We start from the raw sequence: 27,912 nt of genomic DNA, 5'->3' as shown, positions 1-27,912 counted from the left end.
ATGAAGCTACAATACAAGTTCTTCCTAAACGATGATGATGATGATGATGATGGTTTTGATGCTGTTTAGAACTCTCAAGAGCAGCTGTCGATGTTATTGTTGATGACGACATATTCATTTAAAAAAGTGCTCTCCCTCTGGTCACTTCCTGTCAGCACCTGTGTCTGTTTGTTTGCACTTCCTGACGTTGTTTCCACCTCTCTAGATCCTTGCTTGTGTTGTAATTACTCTGATAAATGAATCGTAGAATCATAAATTATCCTATAAATATAATCAATAACCTCTAATCTGCTTTTTTTTCATATTTAGGATGACATTGTGTGATGTGTTTTTTGTGTTATTGTGACATTATTGGCTTTCCTTTGCGTGAGGGCGGACTGCACATGAGGAGGAATGAGGAGGCTCAGCGCTACTCGCTCGTCTTCCTCCTGACGAGTGTGTAATGAGACTCTAATGAAAGATGAAAAGATGATCTCTGCTATCGGTCATGCATACTTAACTGAAGGATGTCCTCGTGTTTTCTCCTCGCTCAAAGCCCCCCGCAGTTAGTCTTTCCACGTGTGTTAAATCCCAACGAGGTGGGGGGAGAAATGTGAAGTCAGTGTACTCATTATTTATGCTTGTCAAATGAATATGAATACATTTTATATACAAACAAATAGGTTGTTAAATAGGTTAAACCATGAAGATAAAGAGCTGACGATGGCACTAAGCTGGGAAACAAATCACTAAAAGCAACTATATGTAACTTTTCCACCTTAAAACAGTCGTTTCAAAGGTTGATTCTATAGTAAAATGACTTTCAACAGAGGCTGGAGGCGCAGTGGTTGGTGCGAGCGCCCCATTTATGGAGGCCATGGTCTTCGAAGTGGGCGGCCCAGGTTCGAATCCGGCCTGTTGCTCATTTCCTGCATGTCATTCCCCACTCTCTCTCCCTCTCCCGGATTTCCGACTATATCCACTGTCCTGTCTCTCAAATGAAGGCCCCCAAAAAATCTTTAAAAAAATAAAATAAAAGACTTTCAACAGGGAGGATGGCATCTCTGTCATGTCCACAGCGGGGCGCGTTCACCTGTTTACTGCAGTATTTAACTTTGGCTGCGGGCCAGCTAGCTCGTCTCTGTACCGTTTGATACAACGGCTGAGGCTAAGGGAAGGAAGAAACAGAGACGGATAGTGACGAGCAAAAAGCAGAGTGAACATCCCTGCTGTTATTATTCAGAACAGATTTAGACGTATCGTAGTGCTGGGCGATATGGCCTAAATTTGATATCACAATATTTTTGTCGATATTTGATATTTATCGGATTAAAGTTTATAAATGTAGCCTATAAAACTGAATCTCCACTGTATAAAATAAAAAGATCACTGGCCTGACCCTTGTAATCGCTGGCCCAGGAACGTTACTTTTGATTCGAAGAATAATAGTCAACGATTTACTCTTGAACCATTCTGATGCAAAAGTAAATAACAACTTTTATTTAATCAATTGAGCTCTAATTATAAAAATATTTTGTATTTTTCTTATATTTATTTGCTCATGTTTATTCACCATGCTGGTAACCGTAAGAGTCTACTTAATCTGATATTAATATGAGGCTGTGATAGAGCTGGAATTGTTATGATCACCTTTCTCTCTTTCTTCTCTGTGAGAAACTCTTCATCCTTAGATCTTTACTTTAGGAACTCTCTTAAGGGATAAGATGCTTTGTGAATAACTTTTATCTTTACCATGATCTAGTCTTTAACTTTAAGGGGAAATTTAGCTGCAGCGTGTTCGAGCTCCTCCAGCTGTCTGTCACTGTGGCTGAAACTTTTCTCCGTTCTCGACTCTCGACTCTTCCGGTGATTTTTTTCCTTTGAATGCTGATTTAAGCTCGGCTTTTGTCAGGATCTGATGGTTTTAAAACCGTTTTACCGAACGTGTGTTTTAGTAGAGAAAACCTGCGCTAAAATCTGTGTGCGAGTGTACAATTCAAGTGTAGCGAGCGCGCTTGCGGAAGTGACAGCAGTGAAGCCGCCAGCTGAACGTGCAATCAGCTGGCCCGGACTCTGTCAATCATTCATCCGAGCGAGCGGGCCGAGTTATAATGTCGAGCCCTGCGTTATGTGCCCTTTTTTTGGAAGTAATTCGGCCTCGCTCGCATCTTTCTCTTCCTCCTCCATGTTGGTCGCTTATAAGAGCTAGGCTACTCAGTGGCAGGAGTGGAGTCTCCTCCACCCATTGGTCTCCGCACTACAGGCGCTGCCGCGAAAATCTTGCGGAGCAACGAAATATCGCGAGAAAACTTTGAAGTAGTTTAAAAAATAAAATCGATGTTCCCTTTTCCATATCAAGCATTAATTAAATATTGATCGAATCAAGCTTCACAATATATCGCCCAGCACTAACGTATCGTTAGGCTGTATCGTTATCTGTGTCATCGTTGTCTAAGCAGCCTTACCCGATGCAGAAAATAATTGAAGGCCCCGTGTCCACGTAGGTTAGACCTCGACTCTTAATACCTGTGTAGGTTTTCAGTCATCCAGGTCATGGTCAATTCAAAGCTTGATCCAAAGGAAACTGCAGTGGTTGAAGATCCTGAAGACGTTTTACCTCTCGTCCAAAAGGCTTCTTCAGTTCTAAACTTTGGACTCTTAATATCATTTCAATCCCTCCAACTCATTTACTCCTGTGCCATCAACTCCACCATTTAGGTACTGAGACCAAGATGAGAGCAGTCAGTCGAAAAAGAGAACAGACACAGAGAAAGATAGAATACAATTTCTACATTCGAGTTTATTCTGTGCATGGTGTTCTTTTATTACATGTCTCTCTCTGTAGTGGAAAAGTGAGGGTTCACAATAAAGAAAGAACTTTGCTTGTTTCCAACGAGAAAAGGGGGATGACAGCACAGTGAAGGAATTACAACATGTTGGAGGACTGTACAGAAGAGTGTGTTCTAAAAAAGCTTCCTGTTTGAAAATAGACAAATATAAACTACATGAGCTGTTCTAATCATGAGTCTGATGGTAATGGGCAGTTTGTACAACTGGAGGAGGATGACTGTGGCCTCCTAAACTTCTCTTTATACTGACCAAGTTAAAGTAATAGTTGGAAGATAATCAGGTTGTACCTGCCTCGTATATTAATACACTTTGTTGTCAGGGCCCTGGAGGACATTGTGCACTTGTTTTTGATGTATTGAAAGCCTCTTACACAACTATACAAACAGATAAAATTAAAATCCCTTTGAATTTGAGACTTACAGTCCCTGAAAATATGTTTTTATTAACCTCTCAGGCGCTTGAACGGTTTTTAGACTGTCCACATTAAGTCTGGTGTCCCACATGGCTCTATTCTGGGTCTTCTATTCAAAGTTGAATACAATAATCCAATTTTGAAAGTCAGACACACAATTCTACATTTCTATGCAGTTGATAAGATCTTAATTCTTTTGAAGACCACAATATTTTTCTTATTTTTATAGATTAATGAACTATTTAGTCACTTTTTGTTGTTTTTAAATTGTAGATAAGCTCTCGTAGTGTCTTGACTGTGGTTGCAGTTGCTGCTGTGATGGTGAAATTTCCTGCAGAGGATTAATAAAATATGCAGAGTGAAGTTTGTCTGTGAAGTTTCTTGTTCTAAATCCACTCTGATCCTGTATTTGATCATGTCTATAAACCCCTCTATTTCAGCCCTGCTCAGAACAGGCTGTTTCTGTGTCTGTACCTTTAAATATGTAAATGAGCTGTGTCTGACCACGCCCCCTCTCTGGAAGGGCTTGGGTGTACTCGGTCTTTCTCGCTCCATGTCCTATTGCTTATGGTGAGAAGGCAGACTCAGAGGGCAGAACAAACATCTAGCTGTGGGAGTGTGACCCACCTGGGGGAGGGGCTACTGCCCTTTGTGATGTCATGAAGGGAACATCTCCAAACAGCCGGTTTGAGCACACATTTTCTGAAAAGTGGAGCAGGCTACAGACGGAGAGGATGGACTTTACTCATCATTGGGGGATTTGTAGACAGACTAGGGACACATTAGTAATATAATATGTGACCTTTAAGCTCCGTCATGCTTGAGTTTCCTCTCTCTGCACGAGTACACACTGCCCATTGTGTAGAAAAGTAGAAATGTGAAACACATTAAGAAATGCTGACGATGTCATGCTTAGTGCCCTTGATATAAAATCCTGATGTTACAAAGAACTGCGCTGATCTAAAACACACAAAAAGAAGACAAAGGAGGGAATAAATAAAGAAAGAATGGTTTCAGTAAACGGTTGTCTCCCCGGTCCTCAGAAAACCCCGGTCTATTGGCACGAGCACTACGACAACAACGAGAACAACTAAAACAACCAAAAGATGGAAAGATTGCACAACAAAAACCTCAACTCTGAGGAAGGTGAAGGGCTCCATAAAATCAATCTTTTTTTTATACATAAATTGAAAAAATATTTTTTCACATTGAGAGGGAAAATAAAATATTTACTGTACAAGAAATGACACCAAACTCACGCTAGAATTTGAGAGGGATCCTTGAGTTCCGACGCCACAAAAAAATCACCCACAATCCCTTTGTCGATGCTGTTTGAAACACTCGCTTAAAAAGTTATCGGTCACCAATTCAGATGGTAAGAAAAGCTGTAGAAAAATAAAGTACCAGTAATCTCAAGATTAAAAGACCAAATGCCCTTGAAAATTTCTTTAAAATCTCCAGACAAATTGGAGAGGAACAAATCCACAAATGCTGTACTTTATTTCATTTTTTTTCTCATTTATAAAATATTTTTTTCTTCTTCTGTCAGTCCAGCGTTGATCTTTTGGCAGTAACTGGAACACGAGGGGATTGTGGGGAGTACTGGTAGGGTCCGTCTCCTTCTCCTGAGGGGTTACGTTCATAGTTTATGGTAGAAGCTGGTTCCCTCTGATGCGGTCTGGTGGGTTCAGGTAGAGGCAGTGCAGTCAGGTGTGATACGGGGAGGTGAGGGGGCTGCTGGAAAAATGGCGTGATGGAGATACAAGAAAGGAGGGAGAGAGGTGAAGCTGAGACGTCTGAGGAGGAGAGCGAGAGAGGAAGGTGGAAAAAAGAGAAAAGAGAGAAGTCATCGTTAGTGGGCAGCAAAGTGTCCTCACTTCAGAAAGAAACTCGTTTGAACACAGAGGGAGAAACAGTGGATTAAAAAGATAAAAAGAGGTAAGAACATTATGAGGATGTAGCTGCAGCTGAAATATTACGTCTAAAGGCCCTGACACGCCAAGCAGACGGCAAAGAGCTAGTTGCACTTGAACACACCACAGAGACTACAGCCGGCGGCCAACCACCACGTATGTTCTGCAGTGAGAGGAAATAACTCTCCATGCCAGCAGGGGGCGGTACGAGAAGACCATTTTCACACCGCTGTCGCTCACCACTCGTATTATAGGTAGCCTACTAATGGAGAATAATGTCTGATAAAAAGTGGAAAATGGCGCTGGCGTTGTCAGTCCTTGGTCTTTTAGTGGAAAAAAAAAAGAAGAGGAGACAAATAAGGAGAAACCACACTAATGGGTGAAAGCATGGATACTACAGCATGCTTAAGGGGCTATCCTGAACCTGTGTCGTGAGCTGGAGAGAAATGAAACCTCCCAACTGCCAATCAGAGAGATTCACACTCAGCGATTTTTCTTCTTCGACCAGTTCTTCCTGCATTCGCCCTGATGTCATGATGTTGACTGTTTGCAAGCTTCTCCTAAAGATGGCCTGTCTTCTTGTACAAACTCTTTGACTGACGACGGTCCTGCACTGAAAGCTTGCAGCTGTTTTGATGGACATGTTACTCTCCTGCTCGCCTCTCTAATAAGAACGATGGGAGAAGTGTTGAATTACAAAATGCATTGATTTGAAATACGAACATCCTCCTGGCTTTGAGCTGAACTGTAGTCGTGAACTTACGATACGAGGCTAAAACACTCAAATAAAAGCGACAGTGGTAAAAATAGATCCGTCGCTGCAACTTCAAAGCCATCAATAAATCTGTAAAAGTCTGCGGCTGTTTATAGAGCGAGAGCAGTAAAATGTTTTAACGACACCGTGTCGAACTGGAGGAGTCTCAGACATTTAGATTGTATCCTGATGACTTCAAACTTTACTGAACATTACAGATGTAGTGGTCAGGAGTCTCAGGCTTCACTCTGATGTAAACACATTGAAGTTGATTGAACGTGCCGGCTAAACGGAGCGGTTCATGGGGCCTTTAGAGCCCTCAGCTTTGTCTCACAGGCTGGAATGGTTTGCTGACGCGCCTCTCCCAGAAGAAGAACAGAGATGTTTGCGATACAGCTGGATGTAGAAAGATATTTTCTCCCAACTGTAAACTTGTTATTACAGATTTTTCATAATGCAAAAGTTTCTCACCACACAAAGGAAGTTTTCCCGATGATTTAATGTGCAGGGACAGTTTTTCTGTGGGCGTAGGCGGCTCATTAAACCCTCCGTGTGCTAATTTGTTCAGCTACAAAGTCGTTTTAATGAATTCCACCAACCTCTGCCTAATTTAACCCTGACTCACTCACCTCCCAGGCTAACTAGTAACATCAATGAGTGTGCTAACAGGCTAAAGAAAGGACACTTTATAATACAGTGAATGCAGCTCAACATGCTGTTTCTGGGACAATTTGAACTTCTGATGAACTCACATGTTTGTGAATTTAAGACAGGGAAACACCAGGGTTTCTTTTGCTCATGACCTTCTGTCATCACTGCGGGTTAATAACAAGATGGACAGAGTTATAAAACGTATCATTCTGACTCTTCTTATCTTAAAGTGGACATGAAGATGATGTTTTCACACGTGCACACAAGCTGCATGTGTGAACGCAAACTGACACATTTTTTACTCCGACGTTACCCAGAACTTCTCCTGCCTCCCCAAATATTCAGCATGAAGTCAGGGTGGGCTGATGTGAGAACGCAGCAGGAAATACTCAGGAGAATTCAAAGCGAACAGCAAGCATGTGAGTGAGTGTGAGGTGACTTTATATGCTGCAAACGGTGCACGACCAAATACTGTATGCACACGACCGGTGTGATCTCTTTCTGCATCACTGTGTTTTCTGTTCAGCAGTTTGTTCTCTGCTCTTTTGGTGATGTTGTGAACAAGTTGAAATACACATAGCATTGGTATAAAAGCAAATATTCTCATTATAGGGTCGTATAGAAGTGGTTTTAATTCCTTTTAAGTCACGTCAGGTAGAGTAAAGACAGGTAAAGTCTCCCGTTGTGAGGTGCATGTGTGAACAAGGAACGTAAGAAGATTCAGAGGCAGTGCGCCTCAAGTTTTTGTGAATGGCTTTAGTCTCGGAACAGAATAGTGTATACAGCTGTTAATTTAGAATATGACTTCCATGCAGACTCATCATCTGACACCAATAATATCTTAATGAGAAGAAGAGAGTAACGACAGAGCAAAGGATCAACAACCAACAAGTTTTACATTCGGAAAAACTTTCCGCAAATCCTGGCACACATGCAAAAAATATGGAAAACGTGATGCTGAGTGCCCCCTACAGGCCAGGAGGACTTCTGTTGATGATTGGATTTGCAGCACATTTGATGTAAATACAGTTTTTACTCCTTTGACAACATGTTTTTTTTATTTGAAGCATTTTTCCGTTTGTTTTGGAGTTTCGCACGTGTTTCTGAATGTGCTGCTCATATTTTCTAAATGAAGAATGTTGTTGATTCTTCGCCCGTGTCGGTACTGAATAATAATGTTGCTGGTTAACATATGTGAAACTATGCAGCATGTAGCTGTACTTTCCTGCAGTTGAATTCTCTGGCACCAATTTAAAAGTCAAGCCCTCAGGTATTGGCTGATTTCACACCTTCCCTGCCTGCCAAACAGCGCTGAGGGCTTAAACACACACTCAAACAGGCAGGCTGGGAGGTGGGGTCGCTGTGTTTACATACCACCCTGTCAGACGACTAAACAGCCCCAGACTCGGGCCCGGACCCTCTAACATCACATAAACAGGGCACAATGAAAACCACATGGGCAGAGGTAATGAACACGACTCAAAGAGCCCACAGTTTCATGTTTAAACACACACACAGACACACACACACACACACACACTGCACATTGCATGGTGAGTGATGCAGCACAATTATATTCACAGACTGATGTGGTTATTTCTGGCCTCCATCTTTACATCTTTCTGATTGTTTTAATCGAGTGATATCTTCTGATATCAAAGGTTCATCCAGACGATTTATTTTTACCCCTTTAGTCACGTCTTCCTGTTATCTTTAACTTCTTCTAAATCAAACGGTCACATTTACAAAGACAATGAGTTTGCGACCACAGCCATGATGACTTCATCGTCCGATTCATGGCTCCACATCTGACTTTGATAAAAAATCTTTTATCACAAAGAAAACATCAAGAAGGTTTTTTTTTAGACAAACTCTATGGTGAAATTACCAGAAATGAACCTCCAAAGATCCCTCTGAATATGTTTGAAAAAAGGGCGAGTGACAAATGCTTCTTGTGTTTCTGACTTCAGTCAATGTAGGGTCACATTCTCAGTTAAGTGGATCCTCGATTAGGTCGTTTAATCCGACAACTCTCCTTGTCCCGGTATATACAAGCAGTGGGGGAGAAGTCAGACTCTGCTACAGTGAGCGGCGATGTGCCTCCTCTCAGCTTCTTCCTATCTGACATTCTTCCAGCTGACTTTTCACATCACATACCAACGAATGGACAAACAAGTGAACAAGCAGCAAACTGATTTCCTTCCATCTGTGTACTTCAATGTGTTTAACTCCTTCAGCCGACGCAACAAAAACCTGAGTCTCCAAAAATGTTCAATATGTCAGCGCTGGTATTCTGGCTTCAATTCTATAAACCTTTTTTAATAGGTTTTTAATATACAGTCAAAGCCACGACTGAGGAGGAACTTAATACATGTATAAATCTGGGTATGTATAAAACTTGTACGGGGGAATTATTTGAGAAAACCTTTAAAAACTTCTTATGCCAAAAACAGTCTGTTGTTTTTATGGTTTTCTTTTATTATATCTGTGTCTTGTGTATTGTCCGCAAGAAATAAGCCGCCAACCACCATCGGACTGTTGTCCCCACAACCACCGCCGTCCTCATTCATGCACGGCCTGCTCCGACCTCCACCTCAGCGCCAAGGAAGTGTGGACAACAGGAACATGAGGAATACAAAGGAGAAATCCTTCCTGCATATTATCCCATATGCTCTTTTGGAAAGCGTCTCCAGATAACACTTGTTATGAATTGACGCTATACAACTAATGATTGATTGATTGATTGATTGATTGATTGATTGATTTATAAAAACTTATTTAACAATGATAACAGAAGGAATGCTGAGCTAACAATCCTGAGCCTGCAGCCCAGATGTTTGACATGAAGCTGTTTTTTTCACCATCAGCAAAGACCAGTGTTACATCACTGCACTGTCCTCTGATACACTTCTTAAGATCTGTTCTTTTCCCCCACCGCTCTCACACAGTTGTAATTTGTAATTTAAGGGGTTGTAAATTACAGCTATAAAACATCCAACAAGTTTCTGTCTGTAGTCGGAGTGACCCGCTGTGTAAGCTGCTGCTTCAGAGCCATGAAGAAGAAACAATTCCTGGTGAAAAAAACGTGATTTGTGAGCTAATTGATACGTTTTTAAAGGCGTGCATATATTGATGCACTAGCTCAGAGGTTCCCAAAGCGGGGGTCGAGACCGCCTGGGGGCTCACGAGACACTGGGAGGGGGGACACGACATGCCTTCCAAAAACAAATAAAAATGATTTAAAATTGCATATTTGACCCATTATTGTGAAACAGTAGTAACATGACTGTAATGTAAGTAACTGTTGTGCTCTATGTTTATCTTGTTTCATTATTTGAAGGCTGCTGTATTCTTTAGTGTTGTTCTGAGGTCAGTGTTTGGATCGGCCTGTTAGTGCGTGCTGCCGTGCGCTACATTAATCCCTTTAACCTCTTCCAGGGACAGAGGGGGTCCCCAGTCTGTTGCGTCGTTAGTTTGGGGGTCGCTAGGTGAAAAGTTTGGGAGCCCTGATACTTGATCCAGCATTTTAAGACTGTGACGGAGGCATTTGAATACTGTTGTCGGTTTAGGAACACATTTAAAGAAGTGAATGAGAATGTGGGCATGCTGATAAAAATACACCTGAGACAATCTGTTACTGGAAATATTGTCTCTGTAACATGACTCAGCGATCCTTTTTTGAAACAATTAATACAGTGGGAAGCGGAGTAGGTGATGCAACAGGCAACACAAATCCTGCCGAATAGAAAATACACCTCTGTTAACGTGTGTCCTCTTTGCATTTGATGCAGTGGGGAGAAAGCCTTATCTTGCAGGGAATGACTCACTAACTTTGACTCCATCCTGCAGCGTCTGTTTGATAAATACGTCTCGTGTGTTCGGGGCAGAACGGGTGAAAAATCTGGAGAATAGGATTAGTAAATCTGGCCCCGCAGAGCTTTGTCGCTTTCTCAGAGTAAATAGCTGCAGATCAACTCGGGATTCTTAGTGGAAACATCAGAACCAGAGGGCAGACATGCTGCTTTAACCGTCAAAGACGACCCAGGGAGAAGTCACAGAGTGATTCACAGCACAGACTGCAGGCTGGAGAGTCACTCCGACCCTCTGCTGGCCTGGGCGCCATTTAGTGATGTGAGAGGTTATTGACCTGCAGAGCTTTGTGTATGATGAAAGGGACGAGGATGATGTTTAAACAAAGAAGAAGAGATGATGAATAATCATATAAAACAGACATGGAGAGCGAAGAATACTTGCTACGCGTTCACATGCACATGATAGCTGTCTCAAGTCCCCTGTGTCTTTTCAACACATCAGCTGTGCACATCTTCTTAAATTAACTACACAGGATGCAGTATAAACATGAACAGTAGGGGCAGTGTGGAGGCAGAGGGGATGTGACAGAGTCAACACAACTGCAGGAATAACAATGGCAGAACGTTTTGAACACAAGCTGATAATAAAATAAATATACGATGTGCAATGAAGCAAAAAAATTGTGAAAACAAACTCAACAATAAATTAGGCAATGAAACGTGTATTTGAAATCAGCACAAAATAGGCGTGCCCAAAACAAAGTACAGATGCCCCCCCCGTCACATCCACACCCCCAATGGCCCACCAATAAGCCACACAACCCACAACATGGACCCCAGTCGTCACCACAAACTGCCCCGCCATCCTCAACAGATCCAGCCTCCGCCCATGTAGACACCTCCCACCTCACAACACCCCCCCCCCCCCCCCCCCCCAACACAACTATGTGGGCAGCAAGAGAAAGGACACCACTGGGCTGCCAAGCAGGAACATCATCATGATCATTGAAAAGGCATTAAGACGGAGAGAAGGCTATCCCTGCATGAATAAACAGAAGAGCTCTGCCCTCAACTACAGCATGTGTCAGACAGAAACGCTGAGCAGAGCCCTGTTTCTCTCTCTCACTGTGTCATAATCATCCATTTAAAGTAAAACAGCAATATACTACTGAGAAAATAAACCCTGATAATGTGATCGTAAGACTTCAGATTTGTTCAGTTTTGCGATGAGAATGTTTTTTTTAGCATGCAACTCCATGAGTTTCCTTATTTTCATATCCGTACAGTTCTGATTTCTTTTTGTGTGTTATCAGCATCTTCTGTTGATAGTTTGATAGGAGGAGTCAGAGAGGATGGAAGTTTGTGACTTGGCAACACTCCCCACTCTGCAAATGTTCTCGTGGACGTGCATGATAAGACCGGGCGTAGCTACGAGTCTGACGTCAGGCTCTCAGTCAAGGCTCGCTGCATTCAGAGTAAAATCAAGGCAAGACGTCAGCAAAGTCAGATTTACGAGATAAGACCTTTTTATTGAAGCTCAGCTGGTCCTGTCGGCTCCTGGGGGGGGTCACGGGAGGGTTTAGCTGTCACAAGTTTCTTTTGTGCATTTTCTAAATAATACTATCCTTTTCCGTCCGGACTTTTGGCCTTTTCATGAGACCCTTTCATTGTAGAGGAAGTATTCTTTTCGCATTGTTGTGAATTGTTTCGTGGAGAATGTGGTGGTGAAGACGACGGGTGGGGGTGGGGGGCACTCACCTTTAAAGGATCCGTCGTCTTACTCGGGGGAGATCTCTGTTTCCTGGTGCACCACCACTTTGGTAACAGACATGTCAGGGTGCTGCTCCTTCGCCTCTTTAATAGCCTGAGCCAGAGCCTGAAGACAAAAAACACGTTTACAAGAACAAGATTAATGAGTTTAATTAAAACAACTTTCATGCAGAACAGATTTATTTCTGCGAGTCTCCATGGGGCAAATTAAGCGTTAAGATAACTCCATCCTGTCCTATCAGGTGCATCTGTAGTAATAGATGAGCCAACACAGTGTCTCTGTTCTGGCAGGCTTTCAGGAAAACAACACAGCTATAAACTCCCGCTCATCGTTTTGTGTCTCTCACCTTGTCGTGGTCGATCTCAGTGTCTCCGGTGATCACGATTCTCTTCTCGATGCGAGTCTCGGAGATTCCTCCTTTCACCGTCTGCAACAGAGAGACATCCCGCAAGCTCAAATAAAAGCTCACCATCCACACACACACACACAAAAAGATAGATTTTCTATAATCCCTCTGACAGAATTTTAAAGGAGAACTGATTTCACTTCAACAGGACGGCCCTCCCTGATAGAGGTTTTAAAATCAGGCAGATTCGTGTTCATCAGCAGAACTGGTGTCAGAACGCCAACATGCACTTGTTCCTTTCATCTCACAGAGTATCTTTACGTCTCATCTGGAGAGCTCTGCCAGGGCCCTGAATGAACCCTAACACCATTACTCTCATGAACAACTCCAACATGTTTAGCAGTCAAAGGCTGATTGTACTTTCAGTCCCTTAAACACACAGTTTGGGCGCTGATAGCCGATTATGTCGCTCGACTGAGGCCATAGTCCTAATCGCAGGAGCCGTGGGTTCAAATCCGACCTCGGCCCTTTGCTGCATGTCATCCCTCCACTCTCTCCTCCCAACACTTCCTGTCTATCTTCAGCTGTCCTGTCCACTAAAGATAAAAAACCCTTTATGAAAAACACAGTTCAGTGATGTGATTTTAAGTTTTAGTTTTAAAGACAAAGAGATCAACGGGATGAAAAACACAGAAGGTCGAACGTTATGATTCTGTTCGTGTCAGGGAGACATGGATGGATGTTTGACCTCGGGCTTTTGGCGCAACACTCGCGTAAAAACAAATATCAAAACAGTAATAAACAAACAGCGGTTTTAATAATAAGAAGTGGGCAATGCTTTAAATCACTCTCCTGGAGGAGACTTAAAGAGTAAGTCCTGAAGGTTCAATAACACCAGCACGAGTGATTGAAAGCAGGGCGCCGTCACCGCATGGCAGTAATTTACTGTATTGATTGGTATCGACCGGCAGGGGAGGGGCTGTTAGGACAGTGAACAGACCTTGGTGATCTGGGTGGTGGTGGTGGTGCTGATAGTCTCGGAGGTGATGGTCTGGGCACTCAGCAGCACTCCTGAGTCCCTCTCTGCCAGCGTGTCCACCGGCTGCGGGAGAGAAACCTTTTAAGTGTTAGTCGAGAACCTCAAAGAACACCAGTTCAACAAAAATCACTAATTTATCTGATTTATCGCTAATCTGTGTGATGATACCTCGTAACCTAAAATTTGCCTTCTAGTCTTTTCACCCATGCATCTGAAAACTTTCTTTAAAGAGTTTTTTTTGTCCTACCGCTGAAGAACCGTTAATGCTTCCTTTGAGTACGAAAATAGAAAGGAAACTAAACGATGTAAGTGTCACTTCTGTTACAGCAACAATGTCCCTGGTAGGTTGTATTGCATGGCTGTCAAGCTAGTAAGGGGGCGGGCCTTCCTGCCTGATCGTACGGCCAAAGGCTGGGGAGCTACCATCTTGATTAGCTGAGGCGGGCAGGTGTGCAAGGGAGGACAAATCTTTGGGACTGTGAGATGCTTTGTGGGAGTTTGGACGAGAGACTGTTTGTTTCCAGTTTTTCTTTGTAACAAAGTCTGAGTTATTGTCACATGGACTGTGATCCTACACGGAGGAGAACGCGTTGGAACTGAGCAGAGTGAGCTGGTACAGAGAGCGACGTGTCACGGTGCAGAAATAAGGCTGCAACAGGTAAGGTCAGTCCTCCTTACCTTAATCGGCAGCCGCAAGCAGTTATGCCACGGGCAGCAGGCGCCTGAAAGCCCTAGACAAGGATAATCCCAGGGTTGTCTTTGTCGTGACACCACCCACATACTCCCAAGCATCCTTCACTTTGGGAAGGTGTTTGTAAAATGCATCCACTAGAGGGAGCTGTCTCGCACTGACCTCCTCTTCTCCTTTGCTGCCGTCCAACTGACATTCAGTTCCCATCCGATCTCTGCCCAGCTGTTCTGTTGTAGTTGTCTGTCCCTTTGCCCGGGCGAGCTAACATCATACATATGTTTATATTCATCACCAGCTCGTACAACCTTTCCCCAAAGAGTTCCTCCATTTTTCTAAAGTGTTCTTCTTCGTTGTGTTTTGCTGGACTGGCTTGAAATGGTGACTACACTGCTATCACGGCTTTAAGAAAACAAGCATGAATACAGACGAGATGAAAGCACAGTACGGAAAGAAGGCTTCATCTGTATTCGCAAGCATGTCAGGCGGAGAGCATGACTGAGCCTTTTTTCTCATTCACACAATCACAGCGGTTGACTACCATGCAAGATGTTGGCCTAACTGTTTGGAGACATTTTGGGGTCAGTGTCTCGCTCAAAGACACTCGAGCAAGAGACGAGACGAAGCTCCGACGACCAGCTCGACCACCTGAACCCCAAATGTAGAGGGTCAGTCTTCACAGAAGATCATTCTCTTATATGATCATTTCTAGAAACTGAAATCAGCCATGAATGACCCAAACTTGCCCCTCATTTCATCTTATTAGCAGAAGTCAGTACAGGTTAAAAAAAACAACTTCATATTGCATGCAAGGTGGGGCTCTTTAGACCTTTACCTGAGTTGAATCAAAGCCTGCAGGTAAAAGTGAAACACAATATGTTACATGTTATGTTTATCCACATGCAGTTCCCAGAAGTCCCCTCACCTGTGCCGACTCGTACGTGATGGTCTTGGTCTCGGTGTGAACTAAGGGGACGTCCTTGTAGATGACGCTCTCTCTCAGAGAGTTGGTGACGTCTGAGATGGTGATTTTCTGCGTCTTTAGGACAGGAGACTGCAGGGATCAGATCAAACAGTCAGCTACCGACTCTCTGAGGGACGTATCAATGCAAAACATCGCTCACATGTCAGCTGTCATCAAACCACTCACACCACTCAGACGCTGAAGTTAAAGCCTGATTTACACTTCTGCGTCAAATCTACGCTGTAACTACTCCATCTGTCTGCGTAGCTCTGCAGTACTTCACATACAAACACGAGGAGGTTACGTCGCCTGTTTTCTGTACCGCAACATCTCTCTGCCTGTTTGTGAACAGGAAACTATGGCGACTGAAACTGAGCGCATTATGTTGTATGGAGTTGGAGATCGTAAATATTGAGCAGTTCGTTGACTTTCCCGCAGTTATTGTACAGAAGAAAAGAGAGGAGACGTTAGAGGAGGAATGTACGGCTGAATCAGCTCAAGAAGAAGACGGGGGAATTCTTTGTGTTACTTACAGTAGGCCACACATAGGCGGGTCTTTTTGAAAATAGGTTTTTCATACCCACTTAAACAGCGTTTTAGGTCACTGAAAACGCTCCATTTGTAAAACTCCTTCCAGGGTGAAGATGTTCAGAAACTCTGTTTAAGGTTTTTCTGTAGAGACGGGGGGAAAAATTGTTTTGTTCTTGTAACGTCACGCTGTGCGCCGGTTTTTCCTCCGTTTCACATCATTGTGCGACGCTGTCACTTTTGAGATTAGTGCGATGGCAGACGTCACCAAACTAGTGCTCCCACCACAGTGTGTTGACGAGCAGAGACGCCTGAATGCACAACTTTGTAAATGAAATGATCGTTGTAGAGGAATAGCGAGAAAATGTTAGCATGTCAAGGACATCGTTGTTGACTTGGCGTTCTCATGACTTTTCATGTGGACGAAGATGTTTTTGAGAACTCAGCGTGTGTGGACGGATTCATTTTTGAGACGGAGGAAAACCTCTGTTTGAAAAAAATACACGCTTAATGTACGTGTGGACTAGACCTTAAAGTCATGGACGAGGTAATGCACGTCTGATCTTTTCGGATGGCAGTATGTAGAATTGACGGATTGGTTTGCCGTCTGCAACCACTGATGTCACACAAGAGGACACACAACACCAACCAGGGGACTAATCACAGGGCTTCTGGTCTTTGTTGTTTTGATGCATAGATTCCTTTTGGAGGAGGTGCACATCAGGTCTCTGTTGATACAGGGCTACGAGAACCTGCAGTGTGTGCTGCGATGTAGATACGACACAGAAGTATAAATCAGACTCAAGGCTTCACATGTTTGTGTATCAGATTTTTTCAGGTGAATTTGGTTTGGCTGTTCAAAAACATAAATGTATAAAACATTTCTCCGCTCAGCACTACTTCACTCTACACGAGGTTACAATTTATCTACTGGGAAAAATACAACTGCTTCAATTTGAGTTTTTGCAGTGCATAGAAAACAGAGAATCAATGTAACCCCCAGTCAGACTTATGCACAACAACGTTTAGATATGTCATTGGAGCTCACAGGTCTGCAGCAGTCTGCATGCACAGAACTAACACACTGACCAACAGATGTCCATCCCTTCTCAAGGCTTGGCTAACCATATCCCACATAGAAGAGAGCTACATCAGCGTTGCATGTTAGAATAGACAATGACCCGACCAATGAGAAACACAACCTCATGAAAAAGCCGACATGTTACAACCACAGAGGTCTTCATCTGGTCACGCACAGAGCTTGTATTTTTTTTGATGAAGACCTCAATGACGTCATTAACATGTTGACTTTTGAATGTTTTAGTAAAGACCTTTCAGTATTTCCTTCATCATTGTTACATGGTTCATGCTTGGAGTGCCTGGTTCCCCCCTTTGTGTGCAACATACCCGGCGCAGTCTAGGCCTGTGAAGGCTGTTTCGTCCTTAGCCGGGGATCCGGCCTGAAGATTTCTGCCTTTTAATAAGGCAGTTTTTTCTTACCACTGTAACTTTTGCTGCTTTGCTAAAGTGCTCATGATGGATAGGCCGGATCTTTGTAATATAGCAATAAGTAAGGTCTTTTACCTGCTTTTTGTAACATAACAATGAGTAAGGTCTTTTACCTGCTTTTTGTAACATAACAATGAGTAAGGTCTTTTACCTGCTTTTTGTAACATAACAATGAGTAAGGTCTTTTTACCTGCTCTTTTGTAATGTTAAAAAACAAAGAGTAAGGTCTTTTACCTGCTTTTTGTAAAGTGTCTTGAGATAACACTTGTTTTGAGTTGATGCTATACAAATAAAAATTGATTGATTGATTGATTGATTGATTGATTGATTGATTGACTTTAAACATCAAACACGCTGCATCTTCTTTTCCTGACGGTGGACCAAAGCGTCTACCATCAAATTCATGTAAACAGAACTCCACCTTTCATTTTGACAAGAATATTTATATATATATAGTCAAATGAACACGTGATTCGATGCATTTATTATTTTATACGACCTATAACACACCTTACTGCAGCTTTCAATGAACACTGTAAAAGTTTAAACATACAGAGAGAGAAATCCGACGGCTGGATGACAGAAAGTCCATCAGTTGATGTTTTAACAACGTAAAGGTTGCTCTAAGATCACAGTGAAAAGTTCAGGCCTACAGAAAGAGAATTACACAAGGATCCATGACATTAAACCAGCAGGACACAAAGATTCAGCATGCACAAGTTGTTGTTTTTTTTTTATAGATATATATGGTGTTCAATAGCAGTGTTGTAAAAGTAATGCTCCAGTTCAGTCCCAGCCAAATATCAAGGGGTAAACATTATACTCTCCCAGAGTTCATCAACACCCAGATGGCCATCATCTCCTGTCATTGGTGTAAAGGCTCTGAGCTGTGTCTACACCGCGGTGACAACATTCATAGAATCGTCCAAGAGCCTTCAAATGGTGAGTCACATAGTAACTGTTTAAAGCCGCTGTTATAGCGTTAGCATTTAGCATAAGAGAGGAAAAAACCTTTGTTCCATAATGTCCACATTTATTTCCATCTCTAAGGACACACTCACACTAGGCCACCCATACCGTGCCCAAGCACACTTCACCCTTAAAGTCCAGTTTGTTTGACTAGTGTGAGTGCTCCATACCGTGCTGAAGCTTGGTACACTTCCTCGGCCCTGGCAAGCTTGGAAGGTGTGCTTCAGCACGGTACAGATCATGCACAAGCATGGGAACACAACGTGGACAGCCTTCTATTATCTAGACATTTCAGGAGTCTTCTGTCCGTATCTGACTAACATGACTCAAAATAAGCCACAAAGTCGATAAGTAGCTCTCGTGTTCTCTGTGTTGTTCTCCAATGTGCAGATGCGGACCCGACAGCGTGTTCCTTTTTTTTGCCTCAAGTCTTTCTGTCTTGTAAACTGAGCACGCTTCATGATCATATAAAGCCATGTATGTGTTGTATGAGGACGTTATGTACAAGAGGACACTGTGCTCAAGCCCTGTAAGTCCTGGAGCAGTGTGAGTGCAGGCAAGCGGGGGAATGGGGGGGGGGGGGGGGTAATCGCACTTAAGTACGGTACGGGACAACTTTGCCTGGTGTGAGTGCGCCTTAAAGCCAGCACCAGCACAAGTTCATCTTTATTTTTTGTGTCTTGCTGCTTTTTCTCCTTATATTTGATCTGCAAACTATTTTAACACTAAATGCATCACGGCCTCTAACTGAGACCTTTATCTGTCAAAGCGTGCCCGGCTAGTAAAAGGGGCGGGGCCTTCAATTGGGATGGGCCTCTTTTTGAAGTTTTACAGGAAGTAGGTTTTGGGAACACATTTGGTCTTATTTGGTGAATAATGCAAAGAATGCAGCGTTCACAGCTGTGTGTACTGCTTAGACGGAGCGTCTTTCATCAAGCTGTTTATACTAAAGGTTAATGAAAAGTGGATGTGTTGACTGCTTATAAAGTGGGCTATCTCTTTTTGGACTCTTTGTTCTCTTCAAAAGGTCAGCACTGCCTGTTTGACAGCACCAACGAGCACGCCGAGGATCACCACGTTGGCGTCTGTTCAGATCTCCTGTCTCTGAAACAGGATATGGGATAATTTCATTAAAAGAACTGAACAGTCCGATCCTTCGCTGCAGCGGCTCCAACATGAGTCACAGACCTTTGGGCAGCATTTTAAAAAAAGCTCAGTCGGAGAAAAGTTGCATAATGTAGCTGACAGACCACTAAAGACGTCAACAATCATGCAACAAACCAGCAGTGAAGTCATGTAAACAAGTACACGGTGCCTTAAGAAGTGCAACAGTTTCATTTAAGGCCTTTGAAGGACAGTATTGGGCTGATAAGTTCTAAAAGGTATCACATATTTATATCAGATATAATTTTATTCATCCTAACTGCACACTGGATCTTGTTGTCCGATGAATCCACAGCTCAGATGATTCACTTCACGGGTCAGTAGTGAGTTGATTTGATTCTTTTTTATGGGTTTAAACAATGTTATTTCTGTTCTGGCTCATGGAAACCTTTCCAGACTGAGTTAAATCCAAATCACATTTTTTATGTTACTGTTGTCCTGCATATCGAAAATCGTCTTTCACATCAACCCAGGCAGCAACAGCTCACTATGAACTTTACCTTTATTTACTGTCTGTAAAGCAAATGCTGCTCATGTCAACTTTATCCTCTGGAAGACTCCAAGACATCGTGACATTGCACAAAAACTCCTGAAAATCCTGATATTTCCAGGAGGAGCCGTATGTGTGAATGCAAACAGCCACATTTTTCACTATGACTTTATCCGGATTTCTCCGGCCAGACAGCTAGTATTTATTCCGCAGCAAGTCCGAGTGAGCTGCGGTATATTATCTGGAGATTTCACCTTGAGCCAATCGGAGGGGAGAGTGACATTTATATCCTGTGACTAGTGCACAGTGTTCATTAATCTGTTTTCTGTTCGTCAGTATGTTCTTCTCCGCTTGTTGTGATTCCGCTGAACTACACATAGCATTGATATAAAGGCAAATGTTCTAATTATAGAGTCGTATGGCCGACTCAGTAGTTACGTCCGCCTCTTCTGCATCGCTTTTTTACATCATGTCTTGCCTGAGGAGACCCCCCCTCCCGTCTGACAGGGATATTCTCCCGCCGTGAGGAGCACATGTGAACACTCAGGTTAGGAGAATCTCTAGAGCAGTCCTCCTGAAATGATCTGGATATTTTCAGGAGTGTATATGTGAAAGCGGCTTTACTCTGACATTGTTGGTTTATGGTCCGAACATCACGTGACTCCTGTATCAACTTTTCTTTTTGGCCCAACCACGGACCAGTGCTTAAACTGTAAATGAAGTCAGAATCAACATTAGTTTCACTAACATTAGCGGAAAACTTTTTATAAAATTGCAGAGATGCTTTCCTGAGTAATTTCTCGTCTCCGTGGATGGATTCCTAATGTACGCTCGGCCTGATTGTCTGCTGATATTGGTCCAACATTAACCTGCGCTGGGGCTGAATAACAGACAGGTCCTAAATCAGTTTATAATAAACCTGTTTTTTAAATTAAACATGCAATTCAGGGCGTTCCTTCAGAACTTGTACTGGAAATGTAGTCAACAGCGCTAAGAAACCGCTTAGAAAATACTTAATGTACCCATGGATTTTTTTTCACTATCCATCCTCTTTCAACTGCTGATCAATCCAAAAGCATTCAAATGTTAGTCAAAAGTCAGATCCTTGTGTTTATAGCATTTTCAAACCTGGAACACAGTTACACATAATGACAGCGTTTGAGCTTCCCACCCTGAGCCTGGTGTCAGAGAAAAATGGCTGCTGTGTGATTACGGTGGATTATTGTCGTTAAAACCTTGACAGACGTAGCAACAGTTACCAGGCTGAGGTAAATGTCTTTGAGTCATTTTAGGCTGGACTGAGGTGCCTCGAAGAGAGGAGCGGCAGCAATAATGACTTCAAAGGAAAAGGAACAAACAGCACTGGATAAGGAAGTCTGTGGATGGTTGTGGTCACCTTTCAAGATTTAATGTTCAGGAACCGTCCTGTTTATTTGTCCTCTAAATGAAAGCCAGCCACAGCATGGTGAGAGCCATCACCAGCAGCCCCGACAGGAAGAAGGACATCCGGGACGCCTTGATCCGGGCTGGGTTCAGCTCACATGGGTTAACTAAACTCATCCCCTCGTCGGGCACGTTTATAGCCACCTTCAGAGTGTGACCGTGAGCTTGTTCTTCCTCTTCTTCCTCTTCCTCCTCACCCTCATCAACCCATTCAACATCACTGTCCTCCTCATCCTCATCCTCTTCTTCCTCCAGCAGGCAGTCCTGTCTGTAGAGCCGCGGCCCCCCGTGTGCTGGGGACAAACTACAAGCTCTTACCTTGTGTCCAAACAGTGACTGCCTCCCTCGCTGTGCTCAGCAGCAGCAGCAGACCAAGAGAGACAGATAACAATGAACACACAGGTGGGATAACTGACAGGCGGTTGGGGGGAGGGACACGGGGTTAGGACATGGAGGATGGGGGAGTTGGAGGCAAGGTGCAGCAGGGGATTTAGCATGAGCGGGTGTGCAAGAATATTTTAAATAAACTTATTTGAGTTGTACACGTAGGCTATAGACAATTCTCCTAACTCATAACTTGAGCAAGCCACTGGAGAAAAACTACAAAATCCAGGAGTCCCCAAAGAGACTTGAGGCTTTGATAGCCTAGATGCTTCATTTTAGCACTGACTTACTGGGTTTAGCTTTAATTAATTGTACCAGTTGAACCAGAAGGCTCCAATAAAGAAAATCAGATGTGCCTGCAGCTAGCGAAAGCAGCTTAGCAGAGATACTACTTTACTTTAAAGTTTTTAACCCTTAATTATGTTTTTTTATTGCTGACAGGTAACACAAAGGTAAATAATGTAGTGGTAAGATCTATGTGTGTGCGTGTAACATCTGCAGCGTACAGGTAGTGCAGACAGGTAAAGCTGCGGTGGACACAGATTCTGTAGTTATTGTGACCATGATTGGTTCCTGCTACGAGTAAAGAACAACAGAATCATGACAGATGTATTATTGGCTACAAATCAAATGATATAAAATGTGCATTAAATATTCAAATGAAGGTTTTATAAAGGTGTGACTGTAGCAGAGTTATGCTGACTCTGTTGTTCCTACAAAGATGGCAGGTCGGGACAGTGAAGTGGTCTAAAGAAAGGAAGGAGGGCGGGAGGGAGGGAAGGGATTAATAAATCTTTGCTCCATGGGGGAATAGGAAAGGCAATCTCTGGCAGCTAAAACGCTAGCTAGTGCAAACTATTTTGGCAGTGCAAAGTCCTCGAAATGCCAACAGGAAGGAAGACACAGCAGAAGATCTGGCAGAACCTGCCTGTGTAATCTGCACTGCTTTATAATGGTAATATTACAGTGTAGTACTGGCATCTCTGATGACAGACACTTTGTAGGGGAGCTTGCCATGAAACCGTATTTGTGATAATTCTGCGCTAAATAAAGGTGATGGGGATGTTTTATTGCACACTAGGCAGGATATGTGTTCAGCCTGTAAGACTCTGCTCAGGGACCTGCAGGAAGGTGATGCAACACAGACTATTTCTATTTTTTTCATACAATGTGTCATCATAATTTTATAGCATTCAGCAATAATATGAAATTGCTAGAATTGTGCCTCAGGCTCTCAGCAAAAAAGTGACACTACGACTGGATTATTGAGTATAAAAAAATGGAAAATATGATTCCTGTGCAGGATTTCACGTCTGAGAGAGAAACTGTGTCTTTAAAGTTTAGGGTGGGGGGGAGCCGAGAGTCACAGGGAAACAGGGGCAGGTCGGAGTACTGACATCCTCTGCGACCTTCAGCGTCATTTTCTGAACATGTAGGACTGGAGGGTGGAGGGTGAGGATGGGAGAGGGGAGGGAGGAGGGAGCTGCTCGGGAAACAAGCCCAGAGTTTGAAGGGGAATGGAAAGGAGACAAAGACTGAAGGGGCAGAGATTTAAGACAAAGAAAGGCACATAAAGACATCCAGAGGGGGACGGATACAAGGGGGGAGGAGGGTGAGACAAATGAAGAAGGGGAAGGAGGGGGGAGGTCAGTCCTCTGGCTACGAATCATTAGTCTTTAGCTTGTTTTCCTTTTTCAGTCTTTCACTCATCACACCAGGCACAAGAGTCATGCATCATGAGGATTAACCCAGCCATGCGATTGATTGGCAGATCAAGCAGGATGTCAAAGCTGCGGCAGCCAATCGTAGAGTGAAGGCAGGGGTAAGAGGGGGCAGGGTTAAAGGGGGTGGGATCCAGCCTATAAAGGTGCCAGTATGCTTCAAAGAACCGGTAAGTGATTGTAAGATCACTAAACAGCGCTGAAACCCCTCCCCCTATATGATCAGCAACGCCCACCTCTAAAAGTGATTGGACAACTGATAAGAGATGAGAGAGTATGCACAATCTAAATCTCCATATACCACACTGAACTCCTGAACGTAACAGTAAATGTATAAAAGAAAAAAAAATGCAGTTCCTTGAGTGTCCACTTGAGGCTGAGTCAATCCCCATAGAGCCCCATGTTAAAAAATCCAACTTTACAGCAAAAAATAAGCATACGTACAGCCTGTTTTATATACAAATCACTTATTTTAATTCTATCAATGTGTAGATGTATGCATAATTAGGGGTGTGGCCTCTTTGAGTGACAAGTAGGAGCTGCTAGCTGTCTGTTAGGTGTCCCTTCAGCTAATTCAGTCACTGAACTTAATGGTACAAACAGACCATCCAACAAGTCTGAGCTCCCATTTTTACACTTAATCAAAAAAAAATTATTTACATGTTTGCACAGCTATCTGTGTGTGGTCACCATAGCTGGCTTGTTAGCTTGTTCAGTGATGTCATACATACATTTATTTGTGGTGGCCCAAGTGTGGGAGACAGGATTTTCCCCTCACAGAAAAACAGCCGGCAGTAAAGTGTGAAAACAGCTTCTTTAGTTACCCAGTACACGTCAATCACCTGCCTCTCGCTATCCCTAAGGACATGTTGGCAGTTGAGCAGACGTCTTCTGTGTTTCTCTAGCTCACTAAGCGACTCTGCTCACTTTTCATGGCAAAACAGAATCTCGAAAGACGATGCTTAATGAACCTTTTCTTTGCTTTCCTCTTTTTTTCTTTCCACCCTCTCGTCCTAATATGGTCACATCTGGCTTCAGAAAACTAAATCCTGCTGGCAAAAAAAGCAAAAGTCCAGGCTCCAAAAAGGCAGTTGACAGGCACATCTTTCCCCCTCGCTAGGGTGACAACCTCGACACATCACAGTCTGCAGGTGTCTCATGAGGATGCATGTACACCTGAGCCTTTATAGACATGTTTAGGCTACGTTTTTTGTTAATGAATTAGCTGGTTTGAAGCATACTGAACCCTTGAGCTTGCAGCCGAGCACAGTCTGGTGAGAGCTGCTTGTTATTGATCGAACACGGCCACAGCCTCCAGGTGCCATTCTCTTTCTTTATAAAGAAACTGGTCAGTGTTAAACCTGCTGCAGCCTGTGTCAAAGAGCTCCAGATGAGAAAATACCTTTACCTCAGAAACGCCACCAACTAGTTTATATGCAGGTACAACAGTGGACCTCCTCCCCTGCACACACACACACACACACACACACACACACACACACACACACACACACACACACACACACACACACACACACACACACACACACACACACACACACACACACACACACACACACACACACACACACACACACACACACACACACACACACACACACACACACACACACACACACACACACACACACACACACACACACACACACACACACACACACACACACACACACACACACACACACACACACACACACACACACACACACACACACACACACACACACACACACACACACACACACACACACACACACACACACACACACACACACACACACACACACACACACACACACACACACACACACACACACACACACACACACACACACACACACACACACACACACACACACACACATTTCTCCTCACATCAGCAAACATGAAAAACCATCCTGAAGCGTCTAGCCCCTCTGTGACTGCAGCTACAGTCATGCTGAAGCAGTGAAATGAAATGGAGAAAGCCAACAGCACCACCCAGTGGACGATCAGGGTACTGCTCAATATCATAAGCTATACTGGACAAATTCTTTTTAGATAAAAGCATTACAAATATGTGTCTTTACCCAAAGTATTTCTCCAAATTTGAGATATGAACATTACAGGTGAAAGGGTAAAACCTGATCACTAACCATACAAGACAGGGTCAACTAAAATGACCTGATAGATACATAATAATATTAACAGTTTAAGAACTGAAATCTCTAACATTTCCAAATATCCCCTTCTCTTACAGAGGGCTCCTATAAAGTATTATGAATAATATTTTTCTTTTTTTTATTGGTTACTTTTTTACAGCAGACTAAAGAAGAAGATAGGCCCGCACACTTTGCTCAAATTACATCACAACATTTCGACCACAAAAAATGATCACCTGACCTCTGGTCGAAACTTTCTGTGACATTTAAGTAAAGTGCGGCCCTATCTTCTTCCTCAGTTTGATGATTTTGCATGGCCCTGCACCTACGTGATGTGCACATAAGTACCTAATTTTTCAACTTTTTTACAGAAACCCTAAACGGACAAAAATCCCTACATTTTATTTTGCTCCATTTAACCGTAATATCAGGAGAAGTTTGTTTGATCTCGACTTAACACTTCCTGTAAAATCAAGAGATACCAAAATTTGCTTTGTCCCAGCAGCCATCAGTGAGATGAACAAGTCATAAAAATACCGCTTGAAATGCTTCAGGTCACTTTTTGGGAACAGTCTCCAAGCGTTAATCTGCTACATACAATGATATGTAAGGAAAGCTACACACAGCCTGAATAGTTGATTCTGACACCTGTGATGAGGAAAATAGCCATTTATAGTTCAGGATTTTGTGGTGACCAATTAGGGGGGCCCATGCCACCGTTTTGGACACGCCCCTGTTTAAAGGAACAGTCTGTCTTACTGAGAGTCATGTGAGCAAAATGACATCTCTTCTGTTTCCACATTTCCAGCTTAAAGAAAGAGGAGGGATGTGATTAGCTGAGCTGAGCACAAGCCTGGGAGCAGGGGAAAGCTGTTGGCATAGCTACAAAGCAAAACAAATACAACACACCTAGTTTCTATGTGGATGATGTGACTCTGTGAATGAGATTATCTCTTCTAAAGAATATCTGCAGTCCTGCTTCAGCGTGTTGGAACTCACCGCTGGCTGCAGTTGGCCGTTGATGCTCGCTGTGCGGAAAGGTGAGTTAGTGGAGAGACGTTTGTCCCACTCGCTGGGCCGAGGCTCGGGTACCGACTCCATGAAGCTCCTCTTCAGCTCGCTGATGCTTGTGTGGTGACGCATGATCTCAGTCTGGGTCTTATCCAGGTCCTTCAACAGGAAGGTAACAGTCAGACCAGGTAGACAGAAGGGACAGAGGGACAAGACAAGAAACTAAAAGGGAAAAGAATATAGAATATACTAAAATGAATGTTTATAAAGTGTGCACTTGTAGTGAGCCTGCATGTTTTCTGTTATTCTGAGGTCATTAATATCATTCCAACACATTGGAAATCAGCCTGAACTCACTTGTTATTTGTTCTTTATGTTTCATTGAGATTTGAAGTTAACAGCCATTTTTCTCCCGTCTCGTGCACGCTGATAACAGAAAATAAAGCTGCTGATGTACTGATGATGCCTCCTGATTGGTGGCACTAAGGCACAAGCTCACTGCTTTGTGTTTCTGACTGATCCAGACCAATGAAAGTGAGTCAAGTCTGAAACCTCATGGGGGTTTCCGTGCATCACAAAGGCAGTGTATGCAGGAAAAGAAGAGGTGAGCTCCAAATGTATTCATCAATAAACTTTGTGATGCACATTTATTCCTCTGCTGTGTTCAGGGCCTTAAAGCTACAAACTCTTTTAGGAAACTATGTTTAATTTGTATAATGTAGGTGGAGCCGTAAATATTCAGACAGCCTGTTCTTCATTCACATTGTTGTTTCCCTAATTAGACACTTTTTGCAGTGAAGCTGATTTGCATAAAAAGGGGACATTTCCCCCTCCAAATTACTGCAAAATGGCTGGTTTAACCCTTAGGGTGTGTTTTGTGATTTTGTCTCTTTGACTCATTTGCGCAGGTTTAGCGAGCGCAAAAGCTGTGCAATCTTTTAGTGAATCATGCCCTCAGAGTAGACTTTAATTTTTCCTCATTGAATTATAACTACCTTTTACACATTCCTTTAAAATCAAACAGCTGAAAAGTAATTATTTTAGCATGGAGTCCTTATGTTAGACGCAGATGAAAGCTAAGCTATGGGCCAAACATTTCCAGAAGAAGCTAATTTTTCCACACTAGACAAACCAATGAAAACTTGACTTTTACTAAACCATCTCTCCTAATGGAGTTAATGGTTAATATTGCTAAATGTTTAGACTCCAGAAGGGAAAAACTGCACATGGGGGGAAATTGAATCATGGCCGACAAGTACTGCATGTATTAATGTCTATATTAAAGGTGATCTGCAGGCTGAATACAAGGCAGGGGGCTGAATCAGAGACGCAAACACAAGAAGTACAGGATG

The 27,912-nt window shown here is 43.1% G+C and overlaps 1 protein-coding gene across 13 annotated transcripts in view; it reads right to left on the bottom strand.

The window, feature by feature from the left end:
- Positions 1-2,754: 2,754 nt before the first annotated feature.
- The window catches only part of epb41a (erythrocyte membrane protein band 4.1a), a 63,803-nt gene continuing 38,645 nt past the window's right edge, over positions 2,755-27,912 (bottom strand). For 10 of the 13 annotated variants that reach the window (XM_061060037.1, XM_061060036.1, XM_061060043.1 and 7 more), the window contains 7 exons: positions 26,549-26,719; positions 15,141-15,269; positions 13,489-13,605; positions 12,489-12,569; positions 12,130-12,247; positions 3,869-5,037; positions 2,755-3,318 (listed from right to left, as the gene is read on the bottom strand). In XM_061060037.1, the coding sequence (XP_060916020.1) occupies positions 12,149-12,247; positions 12,489-12,569; positions 13,489-13,605; positions 15,141-15,269; positions 26,549-26,719 (597 nt within the window). In that variant the 3' untranslated portion in view covers positions 2,755-3,318; positions 3,869-5,037; positions 12,130-12,148. Of the gene's footprint in view, positions 3,319-3,868; positions 5,038-12,129; positions 12,248-12,488; positions 12,570-13,488; positions 13,606-15,140; positions 15,270-17,684; positions 21,631-26,548; positions 26,720-27,912 lie in introns of those variants that run through there. The other 3 variants (XM_061060039.1, XM_061060041.1, XM_061060045.1) reach the window with 2 other exon arrangements.

This window comes from Labrus mixtus, chromosome 16 (assembly GCF_963584025.1).
Source record: "Labrus mixtus chromosome 16, fLabMix1.1, whole genome shotgun sequence".
NCBI classification, from domain to species: Eukaryota; Metazoa; Chordata; class Actinopteri; order Labriformes; family Labridae; genus Labrus; species Labrus mixtus.
The sequence above is the reverse complement of the archived record's forward strand: the minus strand, read 5'-3'. Positions and strand labels throughout refer to the sequence as shown.